This window comes from Lathamus discolor, chromosome 2 (genome assembly GCF_037157495.1).
Source record: "Lathamus discolor isolate bLatDis1 chromosome 2, bLatDis1.hap1, whole genome shotgun sequence".
In the NCBI taxonomy this organism is placed as follows: domain Eukaryota; kingdom Metazoa; phylum Chordata; class Aves; order Psittaciformes; family Psittacidae; genus Lathamus; species Lathamus discolor.
Genome location: NC_088885.1, coordinates 96,734,096 through 96,758,679, shown reverse-complemented (window position 1 = coordinate 96,758,679; position 24,584 = coordinate 96,734,096). Strand labels below are relative to the sequence as shown.

The following is a 24,584-nucleotide window of genomic DNA, read 5'->3' as shown; positions in this document are numbered from 1 at the left end:
CAATGCACCTTTCTCTTTCCAAGGAAGAACTGCTATGAATATTTCAGGGAAAAATAAAGACAGTTCATTTCCAGGTAGGTATTTCCTTTCGTTATATGTAGCTTTTCAGAACTCATTCTTTGATACCGAGCATGTACTTAAACAGACTTGGAACACATCAGTAAAAGGAGATGCATGAGGTTGGCCAATTGCTTATACAAATCAAATTCTGAATTCTGCTGGATATGAGGGACCCTGCATATCTGTACCAGACCCTGGTTCAGCTCTGACTGGATGATTTCATTGGCAAGGGGAGGCAACTACAGCTCACAGCAGAAGTCTTAGGCCTCAGCAAACCTTTTAGTTACACGGAAGTAGCAGCAAAAAGCTTCCTGCAAGAATGAAAGGCTCTTGAAAGAGCAGCTGCATGAGAGAAGTAAAAAAGCCATTACCCTGACTTCAGGAAGTTTTGACCTAAATGTAGAAAAATATTCAAAAATAATAACAACCAACCAACCAACCAACCAACCCCAACGCAAACCCAGGAAATGCTCTATTCGGATGTAAAGATTTCTCTTTCGGAGTTTTCCAAAATAATTACTCTGCCTTCAAATCCCTTCACTGTGAGCAAACATCAAATGTTTGTCAAGTAAGAACAGAAGAATTCTCTACCACAGTAATAAGCCATAAAAGTTAGAGCCAAAAGATAGCGACTGAAGCTAAAAGAACATCTCAAGTAACACACACCCAGGCTTCTGGAATAGACACAGATCAAACAATGCAGTGATATTTCTCAGGCTGAGCTTTAAAAATCAAAAGACCTCCTTCCTCTACCTGAAGGAGAAGTTAGGCTTCAGAGGTAGGACTTCAGCAGTTTTTTATTAATCATCCTACAAAACCCCAAACCTTCCAGTGAATCATCAGACGAAAGCGATGCCTTACAACATCTCTCACAGCTTGTTATTAATACTTACATTCTGCCGATCTCCAGTTAAATGGGCAAACTCTACCATTTCATTTCCAAACTGGCTGAATATTTGTACAAACTCCTGGAAACTACTGACTTTTTCTAGTTGTTCCATTGTTGCAAGAACCTGCAAGATAAGGGAAAATACTACAGATTATCAAGATCCTAAACAGAAAACATTATTACTAAACTAGAAATATTATTTGCAGTCACTTCTAAATCATATTGTTTAAAATGTATAGATTTTATACACATTCATAACTCAACAGCTGGAAACCAAGTGTAGATTAACAATCACGCTTCATTCAAAATGAGTAATTTGCTGTCAAACCTCAAAAAACACATTCCTCACTCTTTCCAGTATAAGGAGTAACAGTATTGCAGGATTCAGTTTCCAGATTTAGGAAAAATGTTATTGTCATTAAGTTGAAGAACAAGTGCTTGAAATTAATATACAGATTATACCCTTATGTTGTAACACTCAAAGTTCAATTTCAGATGCGTAAGTCTAAAACTACAGTCAAACAAGTGTTCTAATGGCTGCGTGCATTAAAAAAAAAACACAACAGCATTCCATAAAAGAAAATAAAAAACTTAGAAATTATTTAAGATATAGTTTTATACTTCCTATAACAACTTACTCTAAACTCTGAAGATTTTTATTAGCTCTATGTAAAACAAAGAACTAAATGTACCCAGGTTGTATCAAGCTGTTACTCAAGATACCTAAAAGTATGCAAAAATCTGCATTTTTAGAAAAAAACTTTCAGCAAAAATGATCATATAGCTTACAAATTACTGAAGTTATCCTGCTGAAGTCACTGCAGTATGATTTATAGCAGAGCTTAACATTGGGGTTTTTCAAGTTAGAGGTATAACTGCTAATCCCAAAGCAATCTCTTAAACCCACTACCTGTCTTCAGCAGGGAAGACTGTCAAAACAGGTTTTTTATTGTGTTTCAGACTGGAGATAAATAAGACACCACATGAAAATTTAACAAACTACTTGAAAGGGAGAAACTTCAATTTATTTTTCTTTTCCTATGCCAAAAGTGTCTCTCCTCCCCTCCTCCCCAGAATAAAAAAGCATTCTACATACCTGATTAGGACAAACTACCCCTTCCCTGCAACCCAGGCAAACCCTCTTAGAAGCACCTACTACTTTGTAATACAGCAGCTGCTCAACCTCATAGTTATCATCTATGTAAAGCAAATGCTCCACTAAATCCTGCGAGTACTGTGGAACTGACTGTTTAATCACACAACATTACACTGCAGTATCTGAGTGTCTGATGTTATGCAGCCGGTTCCACAAAGGCTTCCCTGAGATGGGAAGAAGCAGAGAACCACAGGACTGGGAAAGCAAAGATGTAGAAAAGTGAATGTGCAGAAAGAAGAAAATACACAAATTAAGGTCTTTTTCTTCTAAAATTATTAGATTAAAAATTACAGTAATTATGCTCAATCATTCCTGGTTTAAGCAAGTATAGTACTTCAGGAGTATGGTCTTGGTTGCAAACAGCTCTCTTGCAGTTACCCTAGAGCAAGTGTTTCTGTCAGGACAAATCTCTTGTCAAGTAAGAGTTTCAGTGAAAGCACACACACTTCCATTACAGCTAACAATTCTAGACATTTCAGGCAGAGCTGACATTCCAAGAAACTACAGTCAGGGAGAAACCATACAGACAGCTCTAAATTTGTCTAAAGCTTATTCAAGATGCTGTTATAACGCAAAATTCCTGTTATGCCTTTGTAATTTTTCATTTTAAACTTTCTTCAACATGAAACGTAGAGACAGTAATGAAAAATGTTGTAATGTTTTTAAACACACAGTTAAAAATATACATCACAAAAGGCTTTAAGTCCCTATTAATAGCTGAATTAGAACTTAGTATTACAGAGCTACTGCTGCACTATGAACATCACCTTTCAGACAGTGGTTGTAGGCTGACATCACTTCAGGGCACATTCATATTTTGATCCAATCCACACAGTGCAGCAACAAACCCCACTACCTGTCACTTCCCTGTTCATTGTTCTGACACTCCTAACCTGACTGATGACAGTAAGCGGAGCAAGACGCTAAGCTCACTGATGCAGTGACTAAGTTTGATGGACAGTGGAACAGATTTTGTAAGGTAGGAAAGACGTGGGCAGGAACTTAAGAAATGCACACAGTCTAAGAACACAGGGCTAGTATATATGGTGCAGAGGATGCAGAAACAGGAATAGGATCATTAGGATTATCAACTAGAGGTTGGGTTCTGAAGCAAATCACCATTCCAGAAGATATCAATCACTTCATCAGTCTATGAGATTGGGCATTCAACTACTAAGCTGTTTTTCTGTCCTTTGCCCTTGGTTGACTTTACTGTTCTTGATTCATATGAGGAAGATGATGATGATGATAATGAAAATTAAGCTGTTCAGAAAGAGGCAGCAAGAAAACTGGCACTGAAAGTTCAACATTGGGCATTCTCAAGGGAGCCTACAAAGATGCTGGAGAGGGACTCTTCATCAATGACTAGTGACAGGACAAAGGGTATTAAGTTACTGGTTTTAACTTAAACAGAGGGAGTTCAAGTTAGATATAAGGAAGAAGTTCTTTACTGTGAGGGTGGTGAGGCACTGGAATGGGTTGCCCAAGGAAGCTGTGAATGCTCCATTCCTGGTGGTGTTCAAGGCCAGGTTGGACAGAGCCTTGGGTGACATGGTTTAGTGTGAGGTGTCCCTGCCCATGGCAGGGGGGTTGGAACTAGATGATCTTGAGGTCCTCTCCAACCACAACCTTTCTATGATTCAGTCTCTCAAATGAAAATGCAGATGAGACCTTCTGGAACAGTACCCCACTCCAAGAAGCCAGATGCTGGCAGTACTGATGATCCTGTTCCTGCCTTTCCATCCTCTATACCATATTATACTACACTGTCTCTCAGTATTTGTGTGGACTTCTTAAAACCCTGCCTAAATCATCCCTCTACCACAGTATTTCTTACAGGAAGAACTGCTTTGCTATCCATTGTACCAGTATCTGACACACTTCTCAGGAGTGCACTCTACAAATATCAGAATGTGCCTGTATAAGACACCATCATTTGTTTAATTTAGTACTAGAGATGTGAATTGCTCTACTGGTACCATAAACAGAAGCAGACATTCTGAAACACATACAGACTATGTGTAGAAAGCACAATTCAGTAAAACCCAAAAGACCACTAAGACTAGGGTGACTTTGGCAACCAGTGAGACACACTTACTCTGGAATATGAGGCTTCATTTTAAATACGTTCAAAATTAAATCTTGCGCCTATCCTTACCATATTCATATCACTATATATATGATGATAGTTTCACATATATTTAAGACTATCATAAACTATGCCCTGCTACTGAAAGGATATATCCCTCCTTATCCTTTCATGTATGGTACAAGCGTTGACGCAGTTGCTCTGTAGCCTAAATCTGTGTTAGCACTTTTGGAAAGGTAAATTCATAGAATCATAGAATCATAGAATAGTCAGGGTTGGAAAGGACCTCAAGATCATCTAGTTCCAACCCCCCTGCCATGGGCAGGGACACCTCACACTAAACCATGTCACCCAAGGCTTCATCCAACCTGGCCTTAAACAATGCCAGGGATGGAGCACTCACAACCTCTCTAGGCAACCGATTCCAGTGTCCCACCACCCTAATTAACTCCAATCACTGCCTGGCTGCAGGTGATGGCAAAATAAAGGCTTATAAAAGGCAGCAAAAGGTATTAAATGCACCACTCTGGCCTCCAGCACAAGAAAAGACCAAAGCTGCAAGTAACTTCAGCAAATTAATATTGGTAAAACTGTGTCCACCTTCACCTACCACTGGGAGAAGAGCACTAAGACAGCAAATCAGTGCTGCTAAGTCTAAAGCCAGACTGAAGCAGGTATTACCATGCTTTCTGAATCCTGGACTTAGTAACTAAGTGTCCTGGATCTAGAAGACGCAAAATAGAGACCAGCATGTCTGGAAAGCAAACTAGGACAAAGGAAAAGAGGTAGCAAGAGGAGTCAATGGAGGAAAGAGGGGCTTTGCTCTGGATGATGAGTTGAAAATTAATGAAAAATCCCAGGCCCTATCAGGCTCTCATTTTTCAAATATGAGGTTTTTCTATTTTTGTTTTAGCACATCAGAGGAGCAAAAAAAAGAAAGAATACCCTACAGGCAAGACAGTGCAGTACATGAAATGTATTACACTTGAGGTTAAATGGGCCTTCATACATTATTTAAATCAACTAAGTAATTTCAAGACATGTTAAACAGCACAAAAAAACTTATCATGTGTAAACCTCACTTCACTAGCACAGACTTCCACCAGCATTCCTCACAGCTTCTTGCCTTAAGACACATTCACAATGCTCTCCTTGTCTTGATCCTAACAATACAAACATGCTGTCCTTAGCAAGTAGAAGCGTTTATTGGCATTTTACTGACAGACATACTTTCCACCTCACAGCAAACAAAGTTAAATAAGCAGTAACGAAGCCTCTTCTGCGGCATGCTAAATCAACAGAGCAATAGAGGTCACACCAAATGCATGAAGCCACTGAAAACTGTTATTTTATTCATCCTGGCTTATAGCCATCCCCTTTCAGGTATCTTGTAGGTGAACATGCGCAAGGCATTCACTTTTACCTCTTTATTTTGCACTTTCCCCGAAAATGTAATGAAAATACCATTTCATTTACCACCACTCTTTAGCATTGACGGCAGGTATCAGTTAAACGAAACAAAAAAGAAGCTACAAATACCTTGTTTCTGGAAGTTATAATTTGCTTAATAACAATTCTGTCTGCTAACACCAGCACCTTTGTGACAGAAGACAGCAACAGCCTTGCAGCTTTTACCACACCGGTTTTGTCTGTAAAGATTGTTATGTGGCTATCAGATTCTGGGTGATCCAGGCTTGCCACATCTGTAAGCTGTGCGATTGTTTCACCTAGAGGGAACAAAAGAAATAATTAGCATTTGCTACTTACAAGAAGAGATACCGGGCCATTAAGCATTCTTAGCTTTTACCTTTGATGGTTAAAAGAATTTCAAAGCTACCTACGACTTTTATATTCTACTTCACTTCCTTCTATTGACTGTTGGTGGCACCCTCTCCATATTTAAATATGGGCCATTGTTCAGTACTGCTTCATTGTTCCATCTGTAACACACACTAATTTTCTTACAGTAGTCTACAGATATTTGAGGTGCAGTGGGAAGAACCGAGGAGTGTGGAGGGAAAAAACATCGATGGGAGGTATTGTTCATACTTTAATAGCAAAAGTCAAATCAGTGGCAACGCAGCATCAACCCACAGAGTGGGATGCAGCAAGGAAAAACTACAAATTCCCCTCTGCTTTTGGAATTTCAGATAGTATTCCCATAATTTATGGATTTCCTATTCCTATAGAAGTCTTCAGGCATGAAGAACAAAGAGATTAAAACCAGTAATTTTATAACTTATAGTACTTAAGCATAATATGGAGATTACTGCATTTATGTTTATAAGAGGACCACCAAACGGCATGTTGTCAGAGACAGGAGAGAAAAAAGGTGAGGAAGCACCAGTTCTCAGTTCCTAAGCATCTTTTTATCTTATCAGCATTTAAAGTGATAATAGTTGAATAGGCCTATTTGACCCCTTTTATTTTTTAAGTGGTTAAAATTTCTACAATGCACTGAAGCCAATGGATCTTCTTGTCTGATAAAAATCAAAGGCCCCAATCCCATTAAATCTTCTGGAGTACCCTACATAATAGAGCAATAGAGGAAAGGCATAGAGCAGTTTCCTATTCAATAATCACACGAAGAGTGCTGGGAGACTGAACTAAGGCAAGCTCTGAGACATGCTTTGTGTTAGCATGCAAGACAAGATGATCAGCCCACAACTAACTTGCAGATCACCCCTGAAGATAAAATCTAGGACATCTGACTGAGTCCCCTATGACTCATCTTCAAAACCTCAACTACTGTAATCTACCTAAGCAGACAAAATACTCCTAAAGCCTGGTAAAGCCTGCATTTCCGTATGAAGAACCTGAGGGTGCATTATTACTCCGGAAATACCACACACAAACACTATGGAACAAGAAAAGCCTGACAGCCCTTCAAACCACAAAGCTCCACACTTCATAGTGTTTACAGATAGCTTTCTCTGACAACTGTAATCCTTTGAGCAGCTAAATTGTCTGAATAGTTACTGCATTATGGCAAAGAATTTCCAGTACTTATGCTAGGATCAGGCCAGGTCACAAAAACAATGCCACAAATACTCAGGGGGTCTCACTAGTGTAAGTATGCAAATGTCATAAACCAAGGAAGGGAAGGATACACAGCATCATTACCCCATTCCTTATGCTCTAAGATTCACCTTCTCGAAGATGAATTACCAAGTCACAGGTGAAGCATCTAGTCATACAAAGAGTAATCAGAGAACATAGAAAGAGCTGCAACACCTGCCTGTCAAAAGCTCCAGACAGCCCTAGAAACTTAAGATTTCTGACAACATAACAAAGGCTTCCTTCTCTGCCTGCAGATCTGCAACTGCAGGAACAGGAATGGTGCCGCTGGAGTAAGCTATAAGGAACAAGACCTGTTAGAGTAAAAAGACTAATCTAGGGACTATTTAAGCCAGTTAGGTCTATACATCCACAGGACACATCCAAGAGTGTCAAAGGAGCAGATCACTGTAATTCTGCTATCATGTCTGGAAGATTGTGGCAATTAGGACAGATTTCTACTACTAGAAAGGCAACTGTCAGACCCATCTTCAAGAAGAACAACAAGAAAAATTCAAGGCAATTTTGGGCTAGTCAGCCCCACATAGTTTCCAGGAGTATTATTAAAATCATCTTAGAAGCCATTATCACATACAGAAGAAAAAGGCAATTGGGAAAAACCAGCACAGACCTGTGAGGGTGAATAGTCTCTTATCAATCTGAATGTTTTATAGCATGACATGACACCCTCTCTAGAAAAGGAAATAATGGATGCCATGTACCTCAACTTCAGCAAAGCTTCCAACATGATCTCCCATAATGTCCTTACAACTAAATCATGAGATACGGACTGAACAGGTAAACAAATGAGGTGGATATGAAATGGACCTGACCGCTGGGACAGAGGACAGTAATAAGTGGTACAAAGTCCAAAAGACAGTCAATTACCAGCGGGGTCCCTTGGGGACTGATACAGGGCATCCAGTGGTGTCCCTCAGGGACTGATACAGGGCATGAAAACTGTTCCCTGGGTGATGGGCCAGCATGTTTAGCAAATATGGGAACAATACAAAACTGGGGGAATGTCTGATACACTGGAGGAGAGGGCTGCTAGACAGGGCGATAGGAAGCTGGAAAAATGACCTGACAGGAAGCTTGTGAAGTCCAACAAAGGCAATAAATACCAAGCCCCACATCTGGGCCAGGACAGCACCACACAACAGTACAGGCTGGGATCAGCTGTCTGCAGAGAACCTACGCAGGGAAAGACATAGTTGTCCAGTGGGCAAGGAGTTGAACTCCTGGAGTCAGCAATGATGGCCCGCTGCATGCTGGGCTGTTAGCTGGGGTGTAACTGGCAGCCTGCAGAAATGATTCTTCTCTTCTGTTTGGCACTTGGGAGAGAGCAGCTGGAGTATCATGTCTAGCTCTGGGCTCCTCAATACCAGGGAAAACACTGGCATAGGGGTGCATGCGATGTAAGTGGTGAGGTTGAAGGAAGCAGGTTTGTTTTACCTGGAGAAGGCCAATGGCAGTTTACTGTGGTCTACAACTGCCTACCTAATGGGCAAGTATGGAGAAGACAGAGACAGACTGATCCCAGAGGTGCGTGGTGACTTGACAAAAAGCAACAAGATACAAGACAATACTTTTGCCACTGTAAGGGTGGTCAAACACTGTAAAAGGTGTACAAGAGACTGCATGCTCTCCATTCTTGGGGTTAAATGTCCCTTCAAACCTAAGTTATTACGTGGCTCTATTTATCCAGTTTAAATTGTTGGTTTTCAACCTTCTTAATTTAGTCCTCTGTACAAGCATTTTACTCCATGTCTTTCTTTAGGACTATGTAGTCAACTGGCAGAGAATACTGCAAATGTTATGACACTAATTCATTCCTGACATGTGTTTTCTCTTTTAAATTAACCAGCTTTTCCTAGTTCTGGGAAGAAAAAAAGAAAATCCAAAAATGTGCTTCTTTGAGTTACATTCCACTCCTATACTGACACTGTAAACACTGACATACTGCAAGACTAACATTAGGCAAAATCTGCTACATGACCCTCTGCAGTGTTTTATGATTCTATTTTGAGTCAATGAAATTACAAGCTTTATTATAAGGAAATAGTCATAACAAGTCTGAAACACTTCAGATCACTGATTACACCCTTCACAAGAGACAGATATAACATCTGTCATCCTTCAAAGCCTCTGCATGATATGCAATTGATTTACAGACCTCCTACTTAGCAACTGAGATGCTTAATGTTCTAATTCCTTTAGCGGTGAAATCTATCTTTTACACCTAGCAAAGTGCCCCTTTATTTTTTGAAGCACTATCTAGTTTATTTGCTAAAAAAAAAATGAAAAATAAAAATCATAAAAGCATAAAGATCTTCGTAACATTGTCTGACCTAAACAGCAAGGGCTTTCTGCTGCCCAGGCCACCAGGACACCGAATTGTTTTATACAAGTCAATACTCTTAGCTATAATTGGCCAGGAGATTTTTATTGGCTTGCTTGGGAACACCAAAGTTGTTCAAAATGGCACCTGAGCAACTGCGTTCAGAGACTGAATTTAGAGGACAGTGATCCCTAAGAATTTAACTGCACAAAGGCCTGTCTTACCTTGTCCAACACGTCACAGTCCACAGAGATAATACCGGCACACACGAATAAACCCCCCACTAAACTAAAAGCCAGCAGCAAGCGTTTGATATACTGAATTTCCCACGTAAGTCATCAGTTAGCTCTCAAGTAGATAGGTCAGAGAGAATAACTGACCCATGCCAAGGTAAATGTGAGGCTTGCCAGGAAAGTAAACAGCCTATACCTTGACTCTTCTAGACTGAGGAACATAACAGGAAATAAAACTTGCAACATAAAAAAGGAGTGAGAGAAAAATACTACAGACTATTTTAGGTTCTGAGCTCCTCTAAGATATGGTGACAGAGGGAAAAAGCACTCGGCCATGGGGTAACTAACTAGCAAGACAACAAATAGAAATCCAGACTGCACAGCTCTTTTAGCAGCTGAGATTATCAACGTAAACTTTGGCTTGTCAGCATTTTGCTTGGATCTCTGAAGAGAAAACACATGCTTCACTTAACAAATGGAATGTTTTCAAATTAAGACATTTCTGCTTGCAGCCAAGTTTACTGGCGCAACCATGGATTTTCAGTCTGAAGTTTATCTAGGACAGTCCTTCAAATCACAAAAACCACCATTCAGCTGCAGCATGTTTCTAGGCATCGTGGTTCACTGTTCAGGGATTTTCAGAGGTTTTCTTACAGTAACATGCCCACCTTCTAAGTTTGGTTTTTAATCACAAAAATAGTATGAACTGCACCCCCAAAGCCTGAGGCCAGCACAGTGATTCAGCAAGAAATACACCAGCACATTTCTCAGGCTTCTGAGGTTATTTCAAAGCCAAGTCCACTGTTAAACTTAGCAGATCAACTTTAAGTGCAGTAACCCATGTCTTGGAGTAGAGTACTACTCCTTCTGCAAGCAATGCTTCAGTGTTGAGAAGTCATTTATTTGTCTCCACATCCAGAAGCTCCAGATTGCCTCCTTGAAGCCACAGTAAGCACAAAGTCTGTCACACCTGCAGGCGTGTCCACCTGCTTAAACAGGGAAAGCTTCAAGGAAGATTTCCCATGATCCATAGGTATTTGTAGGAAAAAAAACCAACCAAAACCAAAAACCCACCACCACTAACAACAAAAGGAACACTCTTCTAGATGTCATCTTCTTGAAGGCTGCACTACAGGTGTGAAATGTGCATTAGGTGTCAGGATGATGGAGCTAGGCTTTTTTCAGTGCTATCCAGTGATAGGACAAGGGGCAATGGGTGTAAACTGGAGCATAGGAAGTTCCACGTTAACATCAGGAAGAACTTCTTTACTGTAAGAGTGACAGAGCACTGGAACAGGCTGCCCAGGGGGGTTGTGGAGTCTCCTACACTGGAGATATTCAAGGCCCGCCTGGACAAGTTCCTGTGTGATGTACTGTAGGTTACCCTGCTCTTGCAGGGGGGGTGGACTAGATGATCTTTTGAGGTCCCTTCCAACCCTTGGGATTCTGTGATTCTGTGATTTACTAAGAGCCACTGAAATATCATGGAAACAATAGTACTTAATATCTAGGAAAGTAGTTTCTAGCATGACATTGATATTGTTTTACAATGTCAGAGAATGTAATCCACTACAGAAACTATTCACCTAGACAAAGGCTTCTGAGGGGAGGAGGGTGACAGCTGGCAACTCAATCAACTATCCATACTTCACATTCAATATACATACACGGCAAGTTTGCAAGAAAAGTGGAATGGAGCAAAAATACAATATCATTTTCATTCTACTGAGGGGAGTCATCAGATGACTGATGTGAGTCATCTTTCTGAGTCTTGATGAAATATGGGTTGACACTGACCTTCATTCAGACCTTCAGATTTAGAACACAGTGACCTCAATAGTGTAACACTCAAATTACTTTAACTACTCCACTGTTGCAGCTTGAGAGCAATAAACTCTAAAGTTGTATTCTCAATACTCTGCTCTTTGTGGTCACAACATAAACAAAGAGCAGTCAGGTAATTCCTTGTGGCAAAAGATCCTATGAGAATTAAAGTAAACACAATTCCATTCCCTGTGGTTGAGATGACAGCAATATAAGTGACAAAATCAGGTAACAGATCAGCCCTTGAAGGCACCAGCAGAAGACAGTTAAGCAATCAGATAATAAAGTTCTTACATTATTCCTGACACTAAAAATAGAGTGCCAAAAATGGCACGAGCACAATTCCATGAGTAACTACATACCTGCTCTCCTTGCCTCGATGCAAGCAATACTCATTTCCTCTTTCAGTTCATGATTTTCATTGGCTATAGCTTCACCTACTGTAACAAATCTCCCAACTGCCAGGTTAACTGCTTGGCCCACTCGTTGAATTGCTTGCAGAGTCTTGTCTGAACGCTTTGGTTTATCCTTATGATTAATAAGAGTAGTTATCTGTGAACAAGAAGAGTTAATTAGAACTGCATGCAAGAAGACATTTTAACTTCAGCATTAAAGGCAAGTTTTGAACTGAACTCAGTAATAGATTTTTTTACCATACTTCACTAATAAAATTTAGTGTTGAGTCATGAGGTGTCATTTAACTTCTCAGAGAATGAAAAAACTCTGGAGTATGATTAAGTTTGCTCATCTGCTGTGATCTCAGCTTATCTCACATCTCAAATGAACTGAGGACTTCTTTTTTCCCTCCCTATTTGCAATATCAAAATAAGCTGTCCTAGGTCTCTCAACTGGCTGTCACTCCGCAGACAAAAAAAGGTAAGGAGTCCAACAGCAGACAAATCAACATCATTTTGTGTTTGCCAGCACTGTAAATCTTACAAAGTTTTTGTACTGCCAGGTATCTAAACACATCAACTAGGATTCTGGAGCTTTGGTTCTTTTAACTAACATAAGCCTTTATAAATGATGTTTTATACAACTGATTAAGGAAGGCTGTAAGAAAGAATTAGTAGTAACACAGTCTTTAAACAAAAAGAACCATTTGTCTTTTAGAAATAATCTGAAGTATTTGAGCCCTCTCCCCATTAAAATATCCACTGTACTCATACCTTAAACACTCTCAATTACACCTGTTTTCTAGAATTTAGAACAAGGCGGCCATTTAGATGCATGTTATCAGTAAAACAATTTGTGAGGACATTATTTCGAACTCCACATCTTGTATTGGCTTTTCTGCCTGGCACTATACCGAACTATACATTCCCACTTGGATCACATTGACCTGAGATCAGGCTGCACGCAGGCTGCAGGCTACTGAAGATTTGCCCAAAACACCAAACATGAGGTAACAAACAAAGTAATACCTCTCCCACCCAAAGAGAAAGGCAGGATTGCAGAACTAGGTTCTCAACCACGGCATTAAATAAACATGAGAACAGCATGCAATCCTGTCACTCAGAATTAACAGATTACAACCTGCATAACAAACAGTATAGGAGCTTTACGTTTTTGGTATGACAACCATATTCCAGTAAGATGAAGGACAGAAGTTGGACTCTGTAGTTTCAAACATCCTACACCAGCATAAAAGCCATCCTTGCATCCCTCTCTCATTTTTGCAATCTGGTGTGTGTCAAACCTGAGTTGTGGAGAAGTTGATGCTGATTCCACACAATCAGGTGCCCAGTCCAGTTCATTGCACAGCTGTATGAACACTTTTGGTGGCAAAAGGGAAAAGGTACAGACTGAAGAGAGAAAGACGGGCAGGGCAGTTCCTTTCAGCAGTAATGCTCCTTTTAGCAGCAATGCTCCTTTTAGCAGCAGCGCAGTTTAAAATGCCCACAGAACTGCATTGTAAGTCACATCCCCAGGAGCTCAAAGATGCTGAGACAATCTCAGAATTACACGTATTACTTACGTGTTTGAACACCTCAGCTGTATCAGCTTACCCACAGATGATTTTCCCTGTTTCTCAAAATAAATCATCATTCACTCATACATTCTTCTATCTTCCCAGTCAAGCCTATGGTAGGACGAGAGCATAGAAGCTGTACCCATGATGCTCACACTGCCTCCAAACACAGAGCAGGAAGCAGTGTAGGAACTTTTCCACTTCATAATTTGATCAATGCCCAAGGTTTACCCTTCAGGTATTACTGAGTTGTATTTCTGGGGAAGAAATAAAAGTAGCGGTGCTCTTTAACACCTTACTGTGGCTTGTTTTCACTGCCAGGAGCTGGTTTAGCAAGTCTGCAGCATTAAACTCTTTGCAATGGAAAATGTCAATACTTCATAGAGCACTTTGCACCAAAAAACCCCAAACAAAACACTGTAGATGCTTCAGGTACACCAAACTAGCAAATACCTGACACTCGACAGCAGCTAATCTAACAATCCCAGCTGGCAAATTCTTGACAAGGTATGGACAAGCAAACCTACAGACAAAATTAGACCAAATGCCGAATAAAACCAATTTGAAAGAGTCACAACTTTGCTTCCTGAACAGATTTTTAAGCAAACAGTAACCCAATCCTGAGCAAACAAAAGGCTAATATCACATCCATAGAGTTAATGACTCCTCAAGAGTATACATAAAATAGCACTGGCCTAGGATAAATAAAACACTACTTGGAACCATGTCCTGGCTGCAAGTTCACTTCCCACAGCATTTTATACCAGTTCCTATACAGTTTAAACATGTTCTGCATAACCCTGGAAAAAAACACTTATGTCACACTACAGAGTGAAAGGAATCCCACTGTCTTAAAAATCATCAAGGGCATTTGAATCCTATATGTTTCTGTAGAGGTACGCAAATGATAAAAATAATGGATATCACAGTTTAAGTTGCTTGAATAATGTCTTACAAAACATTTTCAGAAACACTTCCATTTGAGACGTGGGTGAAGTTTACGATGCTATCACTTCTTTAGCACTTTCTCCAAAGGGGATCAACAGTTTTGCAGAAAAAGACATCTTCTATACCCCCTCACAAAAGGTGAAGCAAGAACCAGCAGCTGTTTTGGCAGATCACCTCATAAAGTTCAGCAAGGCCAAATGCAAGATCCTGCACCCGGGTTATGACTGCAGACTGGGGGATGGATGGGTTGAGAGCAGCCCTGCAGAAAAGGATATTGGTGCATGAAAAATTAGATGTGAGCCAGTAACATGTGCTTGCAGCTCAGAAAGCCAACCGCATCCTGGGCTGCATAGAAACAAGCATGGCCAGCAGGTCAAGGAGGCAATTCTCCCACTCTGTTCTGGAAAGACCCCACCTGGAATACCACATTCAACTCTAGAGTCACCACTACAAGACAGACATGGACCTGTTGGAGTGCATTCAGAGCAGGGCCACAAAAAATGGTCAGAGGGATGGAGCACCTCTCCTACGTGGGAAGGCTAAGAGAGTTGGGCTTGTTCAACCTGGAGATGAGAAGATTTCAGGGAGACCTTACAGCAGCCATTCAGTAGATAAGGGGAACTTATGAAAAAGGAAGAAAGACTTTTTACCAAGGGCTGTAGCCTTGTATCCTGAATAAAACCTTTGTTCAGGGGACAACAGCTTTAAACTAAAAGAGTGTAGATTTAGACTGGACATAAGGGGGAAATCTTTTATGGTGAGGGTGGTGAAAACCTGGCACAGGTTGCCCAGAGAAGCTGTGGCTACCCCAGCCCTGGCAGTGCTCAAGGTCAGGTTGGACAGGTCTCTGAACTATGTGATCTACTGGAAGGTGTCCCTGCCCATGGCAGGGGGTTTGGAACTAGATGATCTTTGAGGTCCCTTCCAATCCAAACCATTCTGTGATCCTACTGTAGACACCCATTAGAGCAGCTTGCATACGCAGTTTACATACAGCCTATATACAGCAGCTAAGGCTTTGCAAATACCTCCTAGAATAATGAACTCTTAGTTAAGTAATATAATTTCTTCTCAGACTGGCTAACTTAGGACCACTACAGGTAGTATCTAAGTAACTTTCTTAACATTAGAATGGAGAGAAGTTTGTTGAGCTCCATCAATTTTTTTTCCCCCCAAAGTAAGAAACTATATTGATTGCCCGTTAAAAACAAACATTGTGAAAGAAACTGCAACAGAAGTTGGTCAAGAAGTTTGAAATGTATCGAGACAGACAGCTTCGTATAACACCTTTTTCAAGTGTGATCAACACTATTTAGCAAATGCAGCCTGTACTAGTATAGTAAAATTTACATATGCTTGTTACATAAAAAGTAAGTAACAAACACTCCAGAAACAGGAGTAGGTAAGCCATTATAAAAGAAAGAGATAGATGAAGATATGAAATACAGATCAGCTAAAGGAAAAAGGGCTGTATTTGGTTCTAGAAACATGAGTATAGATATATACCAAATGTAAAATGCTTAATAACATCACAAGTGTGAGGAAAGTTCTTCAGATACAGATGGGCTTTTCAGAACTTGCCACCTGCAAAAAACACTGGTGTGCAAATGAGGAGAATGCATAATTCATAGAATCGTACAATAGTTTGGGTTGGAAAGGACCTTCAAAGGTCATCTAGTCCAACCCCCTGCAATGAGCAGGAACATCTTCAACTAGACTGGATGCTCCGTAACCACATCCAGCCTGGCCTTGAACGTCTCCAGGGACGGAGCATCTACCACCTCTCTGTCCAACCTGTGCCAGTATTTTACCACCCTCATTGTATAGAATTTTCCTGCTCAGATCTTTCTCTTTCCTTCAAGGAGTGTAAAGAATGACAGGTATATACTCAGGTATATCTATCCTCCATTTAAAGTAAGGTTATGAAAAAGCAGAGGTAATAACAACTGCAGGTTCAGATTCTTTCCAAGACTTAAACTTATAACCAGCAAATTAAAAATATGTTTTCTTTTCCCTGCAGCCCATTCAGTTGCAACCAGACCAGCACATAACTGTTGTGTTTCTTTCGGTTCTGTTTCGGTTGGTTGGGTTTGTTGCTGTTTTGTTTTCTTAAAACAAACCTGTGACTCCAAATAGATTAACTAAGCTCTCCTTTAAGTTTAACACCTCCCAGGTATTTAATATGTTGTATTCCGATCATGTATCACCCAGTCGTTAATATCTGTGGTGTTTGGGCAGGAGTTAACAGCTGAAAAGATTACCTCCGAGTCTCTTTGAACAAGAGTAATACGTTACATGCTGTTTACTCAAGGATTTACTGATCAGGTCATAGAAAAGAAACAGTCCTTTTGATGGTACTCATGCTCCTTTTAATGTGAGCTCTTACACTATTTCCCTGGAATGCTTATCTGAGATTTGAGACAATCAGTTTAAGGAGTGTGCAGTCTCAAGTAACTGTCAGTTACAATCTTTTGTTACTTGTTAGAAGGAGCCCCAGAAAAGCAGCCTTATCCCCAAGTACTTCACTGAAACTAACAGTTTCTACATAGCCAGGATGTATCAAGATGTACTTCATATTTTAGACAAACGAGCTCAGTTGTGGCAGTTTCAGCAGCTGTTTTCAGAGCTTTTTGAGAGTGTCAGATACTGACATTTAAGTCGTTCTATGCTTCCTGCACAGGAAGCATCATGACAGCATGCTTAGCTAAAAATATTCTAATGTCTATTTATTATCAGCGTAATTAAGTCTTGCATGATAGAATTAAGTGATACTTAAAGAGACTGGATTTCAGGAAGTATTTATAGATAACTATAAATAAAAGCAGGGGAAATGTTGCTATTTCACAGCCACTGCTACAAACACAAGAGTTAAAGTGGAAGATACCTTATCCATCTTTCTCCCTGTCGGATATTGTGCTTAATACATAGGACGATTTAGACTAGCAAGCGTAGTATTTGAGATGTTTACTCCATGCAATGAGGATTAGCATCCTTAAAGTAACAGCTCCTCTTCCACTTTGTGTATTTCTGCTTTCTACTTTACATTAATTTCATAATGGCAGCTTTATTGGAGCTTCGAGCATCCTACTCTGGTGGAACGTGTCCCTGCCTATGGCAGAGGGCTTGGAACTAGATGATGTTTAAACCTTAACCGTACTAAAGAAGAAGTTACAAATCTCTACAATAGAACTGTGTTGTAGAGTAAATTTAGTTGCACTTGTCAGGACATGTAGGAAACTTGGTCAGAAAGACCTTTCCCACACTGTTCATACTTTCATTAGTTCATCTTGTGTATGTGGGTGGGGAGGAGCTTCTAATATTACATTTTAGGAACTTGCTCATTAGGTCTTGTGCTTAAGGACAAACAGATCTTCAGACTCATTTAGGCAGACAGCAGCACAAGTTGTTCCAGCACCCGCATCTGCTACAGCATACAACCTACACATGTGAGAGCACACAGAAGCAGCAGCTGGCATTTGACATCCAGTCCATAATGGCTACAGGCAGAACTGTCACACAGATTTCTCATCATAAAAGATGAAATTAAAGGATCTTGAGACATGAACAAGGACTACCTGCTTACCTGTCCTGGAAATCAAAAGTCTGTTAAGATCAGATGCCCACCTAGACATTATTGAAAGCCTTCCTTGGCATTTTCTACGATTTCAGTCCTTGAAGTATTTTTTAGAAGTCTAGCTAACGTGCAGATTTTTAGAATTGGAAATTGAAAAGCCTTATTTTCCTACTCAGTTTCCATTTTGAGGAAAACGCATGCAAACAAATTTTGCAGGAAGTTTTCAAAGGCTGGAAAAGAATAACCAAAACCAGACACAACTGCATTAACCACTAATGCACTAGTTTATTGTAAGAACCCATGTTCTATTTATCCTGAAAACATTATTTGAGACAGCTGCCTCTGCTTTACAGACACTTGAACCAGAACAGTTTCTTTAACATGTTGTTACTAAAAAGAGGCAATCAACCCCTTCTTGCAGAAGTCACAGAGCCCTCAGTGCATCATTCAGGAGCTCGAGTCAACAGTTCTGTAAAAGAACAGCTTCCAAGAAGTGGTATGAGCCTGCTACCCCCTATTTATGTATTTTTTCCCATAGAACCTATGCACTGGTGTCTAGAAGGGCAGTACAAATACACTGCATGCCAAAGACCCACGAGTTCTGTTATGTCTGTGGTATTTAGACTGTTGTAGCTTTACTTGAAGGCTTCTTAAAAGCATCTTCTCATTGCTTTTGTACACATCTTTCATAAAAGCCTTCAGGGAAGCAAATGAAATAAACTAACAACCTGCAAGTTGGTTCATTTATCTGCAGGCAAATGCTAACATGCTTAGGGGAGCCTCAGGCAATCTTTCACATGTAGTGTCTAACCAGCTAATAGGCCACCTCTGGAAAGGAAGAAGGAACAATCCACAACCTGCAGTGACAAGCAGAAGCTGACAAGCAGCACCAAATCAGATCACTGGTATACCTAACCTAGTATCTCCAATCTACTCAAACATGCATACCTAAAAAAAAGAACACGAATAAAACAAGCAAACAAGAGAGTAGCTATATTGCAGTTGTAACCAGATTTTTATTTAACTGCAAAGCGTACATTTAATTTTAAAACACCACAACATCTAATTGTGCACTTCTCATAAGCACAATAACTTCAACAAGTAGAAAAATATTATTTGGAAGGGGCGAGCACAGTCCTTTTCAGATCCAGGCTTCAAAACCTACTCTTTGTAAAGCTTGCAGGAAAGACAAAAGTACACAATTTCAAATTCGAATACACACCTCGGATTGTCAGTACCACTCCTATGTACTTGTTACACATTCTTGGAATTGTTAAGAGATCAAAAGAAAGGATTCAACTCACAGCAAGACTAGTAGTGAACACCCTTTCTTTATGCTGAATGCATTCCTGCAAAACCAAGAGCCCTTTAAATTTCAAGATCCAAACCAAACACAATCAAGAAAATTATTATCCAAAATGCAATACAAATGGACTTGTTCAACTGAGATGTAGTACTTTGATGACACCAATTTATTTTCCTCAGTGTGCATTATTTTTTGGTTTGAGGATTTTTGTCCTTTTTTCCAAAGTAATAAAAACTCTGGAAACTTCAGGAATTTGTCTTCACTGGGATTAAATTATTTCCAACTTTTTTTGCAAGTTGTTGTGAAAAGGGACTCCAGAGAAAGTAAAAAAGAATAAACACAGCTGATCAGTTCTTGCAACCTGGGGATTGTTAGATATTAAGTGGAGGTTTGAATTACTTTAATAATGTTACTAAAGTAACACTGTAGAAGAGAAATATGCTTGCTTTTAACATTCACTTTTCACAGACTCCTTAAAATCAGGGATCTCCAGTGGTCTGCAGATACAAAGCAGAAAAGTACATGAAAACTGAGCTGCACTCCTTCCATCCTCCCTACTTTTCTCCACACACAGAAGAGAAGGATCACTAGAGAATGCCCAGTGAGACCTCCCCACCGGTCAAAGCTACCTCATTTACTCTTATTGTAAACGTTGTAAACATGCCTAACAAGTCAGAGAACTGCCCTATCTTCACCCCAAGAAAGGTGCCTTCAGAATGTCTATAGAAATGGGTGAGGATGATAAAGATCTTTGCTTTCAGACAACTCAAGTTAGAGCTTCCTTCTCTTTCTGAAGAGATGTATAGAAATTCACAGACTGAAATTTGTACCTTTGAGCAACTTGACGTGAGCTGGCAAAACCAATTTTTCAAATTGAAAGTCCAACTGAACCTCTTCTGATTATATGGTACATGCATCAGCAGGTATACTGAGTATCAGAAAACAAGCTACCTACCATAAAATGATCTAAAACCAAAATGGCCTCTACTGCGAACAGGCTTTCTAACTCAACTGCTGTCTTGAAGTTTGCTGAAATGCACAACTACCTCATGAGAAAAAGTGAACTTAAGCTAAGAGACTCAATTTGTTTCAGGGGTATATGAACCAGTACATTTTCCTCCCCTCCTTTTGCCCTCCAGTTCAGTATCTTCTTTCCCAAATGGGCAGATTAACAAACAAAGCTATTACTCTTTTTCATTCTAGAAATCCTGGGCACAAGCAAGACTAAGAAAATAAAACCAACTTGGAGGGAAGCTCGCTGTTTAAAATGTACTTTGAGATGTGGTCAAATCAGATGCAGACATGATTTCAGCACTAAAGAGATGCAAATCTCAGAAATAATTCCATTTGCTAACATGACCAAGTAACCTCAAACCCAGAGACTGAATGGCAAAGCATTATTGTGGCTTTCCCCACTAACTTGCCTTTGCTAACTAACCTTCTACTGCTTGTGGAAACAATGCCTGAGCCAGCTCTGAGCTGTGGAACTAAAACTTCAGATACTGCAATACAGCAAGGACAACACACTGATACCATCTGCGACTGAGAACTCATTCTATGCAAATTGGGACTGGCTCCTGAAAATGCAGAAAAAGTTGCTTGTTAGTCTCATAAACAGGCATCTTCACTGGCACAAACACCAGCTATTCAATCCGTCTTGCGCTCCATATTGCAGGGAGTTCCTCCAGCCTTTTTCAGAGAAGGTTTCCTTTGCAGCATTTTAGCATACCACTTCAATTCAGAGCAACACCTGGTATTTCATCTTGAAAAGGACACACTTGCCCTAGGGATTAACAGAGAAATACAGTGTGCTCTGGAAAAGGCTATGCAAATCCAACTAATACCCACCTACAGGAGTGCAAAACAAAACAAAAACTTCATATAATCCAGGAACCATTATCTGATTTATGTTAAAGAGCCTGTATATTCTTCTGATTACTTCCTTGAAGAGCTCAAGGGCAACAAAAACTCATTCAGTTGGAAAATTCAAGAATATTTAAATGTAACATTGAAATACACTAAAGAACCTTTGATAATTAACAGGGAACGTTCCATACATTGGTCTAGCTCCTACAAGTTAAGCACTTGCAACTTTGGACAGTATTACCCTTCTACATGATTTTGACACCTGTGAATTAAAAAAATAAATAAATAAAAACATCACTCCAAAACCTACATTTACAACATTATGTTACTGCAGCACAAGTTTAATTTATTATTATTTGAAAATACAAGATTGGCGTAGTTACATTCATTCCGCTTAATACAAAAAGTCAATACAAAAATGTTTCTCTAAGAAAAAAAGCAAGTGTTATTTTTTACTTTTCTATACACATCTGAAAGAACTGTAAGATTTGTTCCAACATAATTTTGTAACTTGTGTTTAGGACTTATTTTACCATTTGAGAATTCATTTTATTTATAAAGAATAGAAATCATCCCATTCACTACCTAAAGTAGATTAACATTTACAAGTTGGCACCAGAGTCTGTAACACTCATTCACCCCACTAGCTTTAAACAAGGCTGGTGATGGAATGTAATATCATTCAATGAGTAAAAGTTACCATTTAAGGCTCTATCTAGCAAGGGTTATGCATTGTCAATGAATTAATAAATACAAAATAAATCCATGCATAAAGCCATAGGCTCAGGGTACCCTACAGTAGTTTTACTAAACTATAATCAGAGTTGTTTGCAATCATTAATTCATAATTCATCCTTTGGGGATTTCCCTACCTAATCTGTCTAAAACCATCTGTTAACAATGCTGATTAGCAAGAAAGCTGCTCTAATTTTTTGTGCAGGATCACTGTGAGGCAGTTTTGATTTAATACTCGCTCTACTGCAGAACTACAAAAATGTATTTAATCTATAGAAAACTCATTAATCAGATCTCATAAATTTGAAATATAAGATTCCACTGAAAAACAGCAATTGATTTCTAGCTATGTCAGTAACAAGCATCTTACTTCAGGTACTTGAAATGCTAGTCTGACTCATCTATCACATCAAAGACTAGGGTACTGAACATTATAAAGCAGTAGCCAAGTAACTCGAAGCCAATTTCACCATCCGAGGGTTCACAAAAAAACCCCACCCTGAAACCACAGATATTTCATGGTAGTGCTGTTGCTCACATGATAAAATATTCAAATGCAATTTTCATGTAAAACAGCATATTATTAGTGATCTTAACATTATTATTTATTAATGTAGAAAAATAATTTCATTTACCTATTTAGGATACTCTAAGGTAGTCCTGTGCTCCCCAGCATACCATGAAAACCACAACTGTAAATTATTATCTATTTCCCTTTCACTATTTCATAACAATGTAGCCTCAGTGACTAAATAGCTTTCAATTAAAAACTAGCCTCAGTAAAGGGAAACCTGCAACCACATCAGCCCAGAAATACAACTGATACTGTCACTAAAATAATCACACTACCTACAGCCAAATGATAAACTCATAAGATTAACTTTTCTGCGTAAATCAAAGAAAAAGACTCGGCATCCTTTAGGGGCACAGAGTACCAACTGTAGGCTGCATTAACAGCTGAGCTGGTGCAAGCTTCATTTTCCAGAAAAAAAGAATTTGTATCAAGTGGAAGATGTGTAATACAAACCACAAGCTCACAACTTAACCCACAATGTCTACGGAACCAAACGGAGGGGAAGCGTCAGTGAGTTAGTGACTAATTAAAACTAATGTGGTGCAACTCGGTACACAGGCAGCATACCACATGCTTTCAGAACAGTTAATGTGTATGACTCTGCATCCATGGCAGTTTCTCTGTGGTACAGGATGTAAACTAAGAAGAATTTAGCAGGAGGTGTGCTTCACTCCGTACAAGTTACAGTGCAAGCCTCTACAGCATAATTCATAATTTCATTACTCAACAATAGTGGCGAGTCTCGAGTCTAAAGTGAGTACCAAATTAATTCACGAAGAAGAAAATCCTGGAAAAGGGGAGAAAAAGTTTCTCGAAGCTTGCAAGTTACCAGAAGTACTGAATAATAAAGATTAGCACCCAAGAAGGATTTTAAAAGGAGGGCACTCAGGAGTGTCCCCCCAGATGCACTGAAGAAAGCAATGAGTTTAGGACAAATATGGATTACACCACTTTCTCCAAGGAGAAATTTCCTGTCCTCCAAAAAGAGACGTAGGGGGCAAAGCACAAGCCCTGGCACCATTCTTTTCCCCACCTTAGCATCTTAGAGGTGGGGAAAAGAAAAACCTGGAGGTACCAAAAAAATGCCTAGTGAGGCTGCCAAGGCAGTCAAGGGACTTGCTGGAACAATTCTCTCAGTCTATCTGCTGCATGGGAAACTGAAGTTGAAATGCACAAGAGCTTGGCCTGAATGCTGAAGTTCAGGAAGGGAGTGAGGCTACACATATTCCTTAATTTTATTAATGTTGTTTAGAGAGTATATGAGACACTTTTATTTAGTCTCTAAAAGAGAGGGAACACGTTTGATTCAAAACAAATTCAAAAGTAGGTATGCAATGAGACTGTACCGCAATACAATAATACGACTACAATACTACGACTGTGGAGGAAAAACATGGTCTGCATTTCCCACCCCCCAGTTTTTGTAGACTTCCAAGAATAAACAGCCAGCAATACCAAGTTAGAAGTCTAACAGTGCTCTTACTACAGCACTTCCTGCTTTAAAGCTGTTTGCAAAAAAAAAAACAGTAAGACAAATCCATGACTGAGTAATTCCCAATATTACCATTGCAGCTATTCAGTTTAGAAGAAAGGAGCACTCATCAAAAGGTATCATGTGTATGTATCTCACTTACACAGAAACCTCCTGGCCAGTGTTAGCACTACATGTGTAAATCCCCCAAAAATAAGCCTTCTGAAGCTCCTTTGCTACATCCAGGGGAAATAACCTTGAGTAAGGAGACATACTAAGGTCCATTTCTACAAGCATACTGAAGAACTGAATGTGAGTTACTGTTCAGAGTTGTTCTGCTACCGGTTACAATATAGCAACCTAGTAGGTTCCAGTCACCTGAGGACATCCAAGCCAAGACCACAAAGCAGCTTTCTGAAAGACACTACTAGAAAGACCAGTGTCACGGAACAGTAGCAAGCTGAAATCCATGTCTACAGTTTTAAATCC

General features: G+C 39.6%; 1 protein-coding gene across 1 annotated transcript in view; it reads right to left on the bottom strand.

The window, feature by feature from the left end:
• CTNNAL1 (catenin alpha like 1) overlaps positions 1–24,584 on the bottom strand; it is a 56,036-nt gene that overhangs the window by 25,386 nt on the left and 6,066 nt on the right. Inside the window, exons 2-4 of the mRNA XM_065667806.1 lie at positions 12,012–12,201; positions 5,734–5,921; positions 954–1,073 (exon numbers count right to left, since the gene is read on the bottom strand). Coding sequence (XP_065523878.1) covers positions 954–1,073; positions 5,734–5,921; positions 12,012–12,201 — 498 coding nt within the window. The remainder of the gene's footprint in view (positions 1–953; positions 1,074–5,733; positions 5,922–12,011; positions 12,202–24,584) is intronic.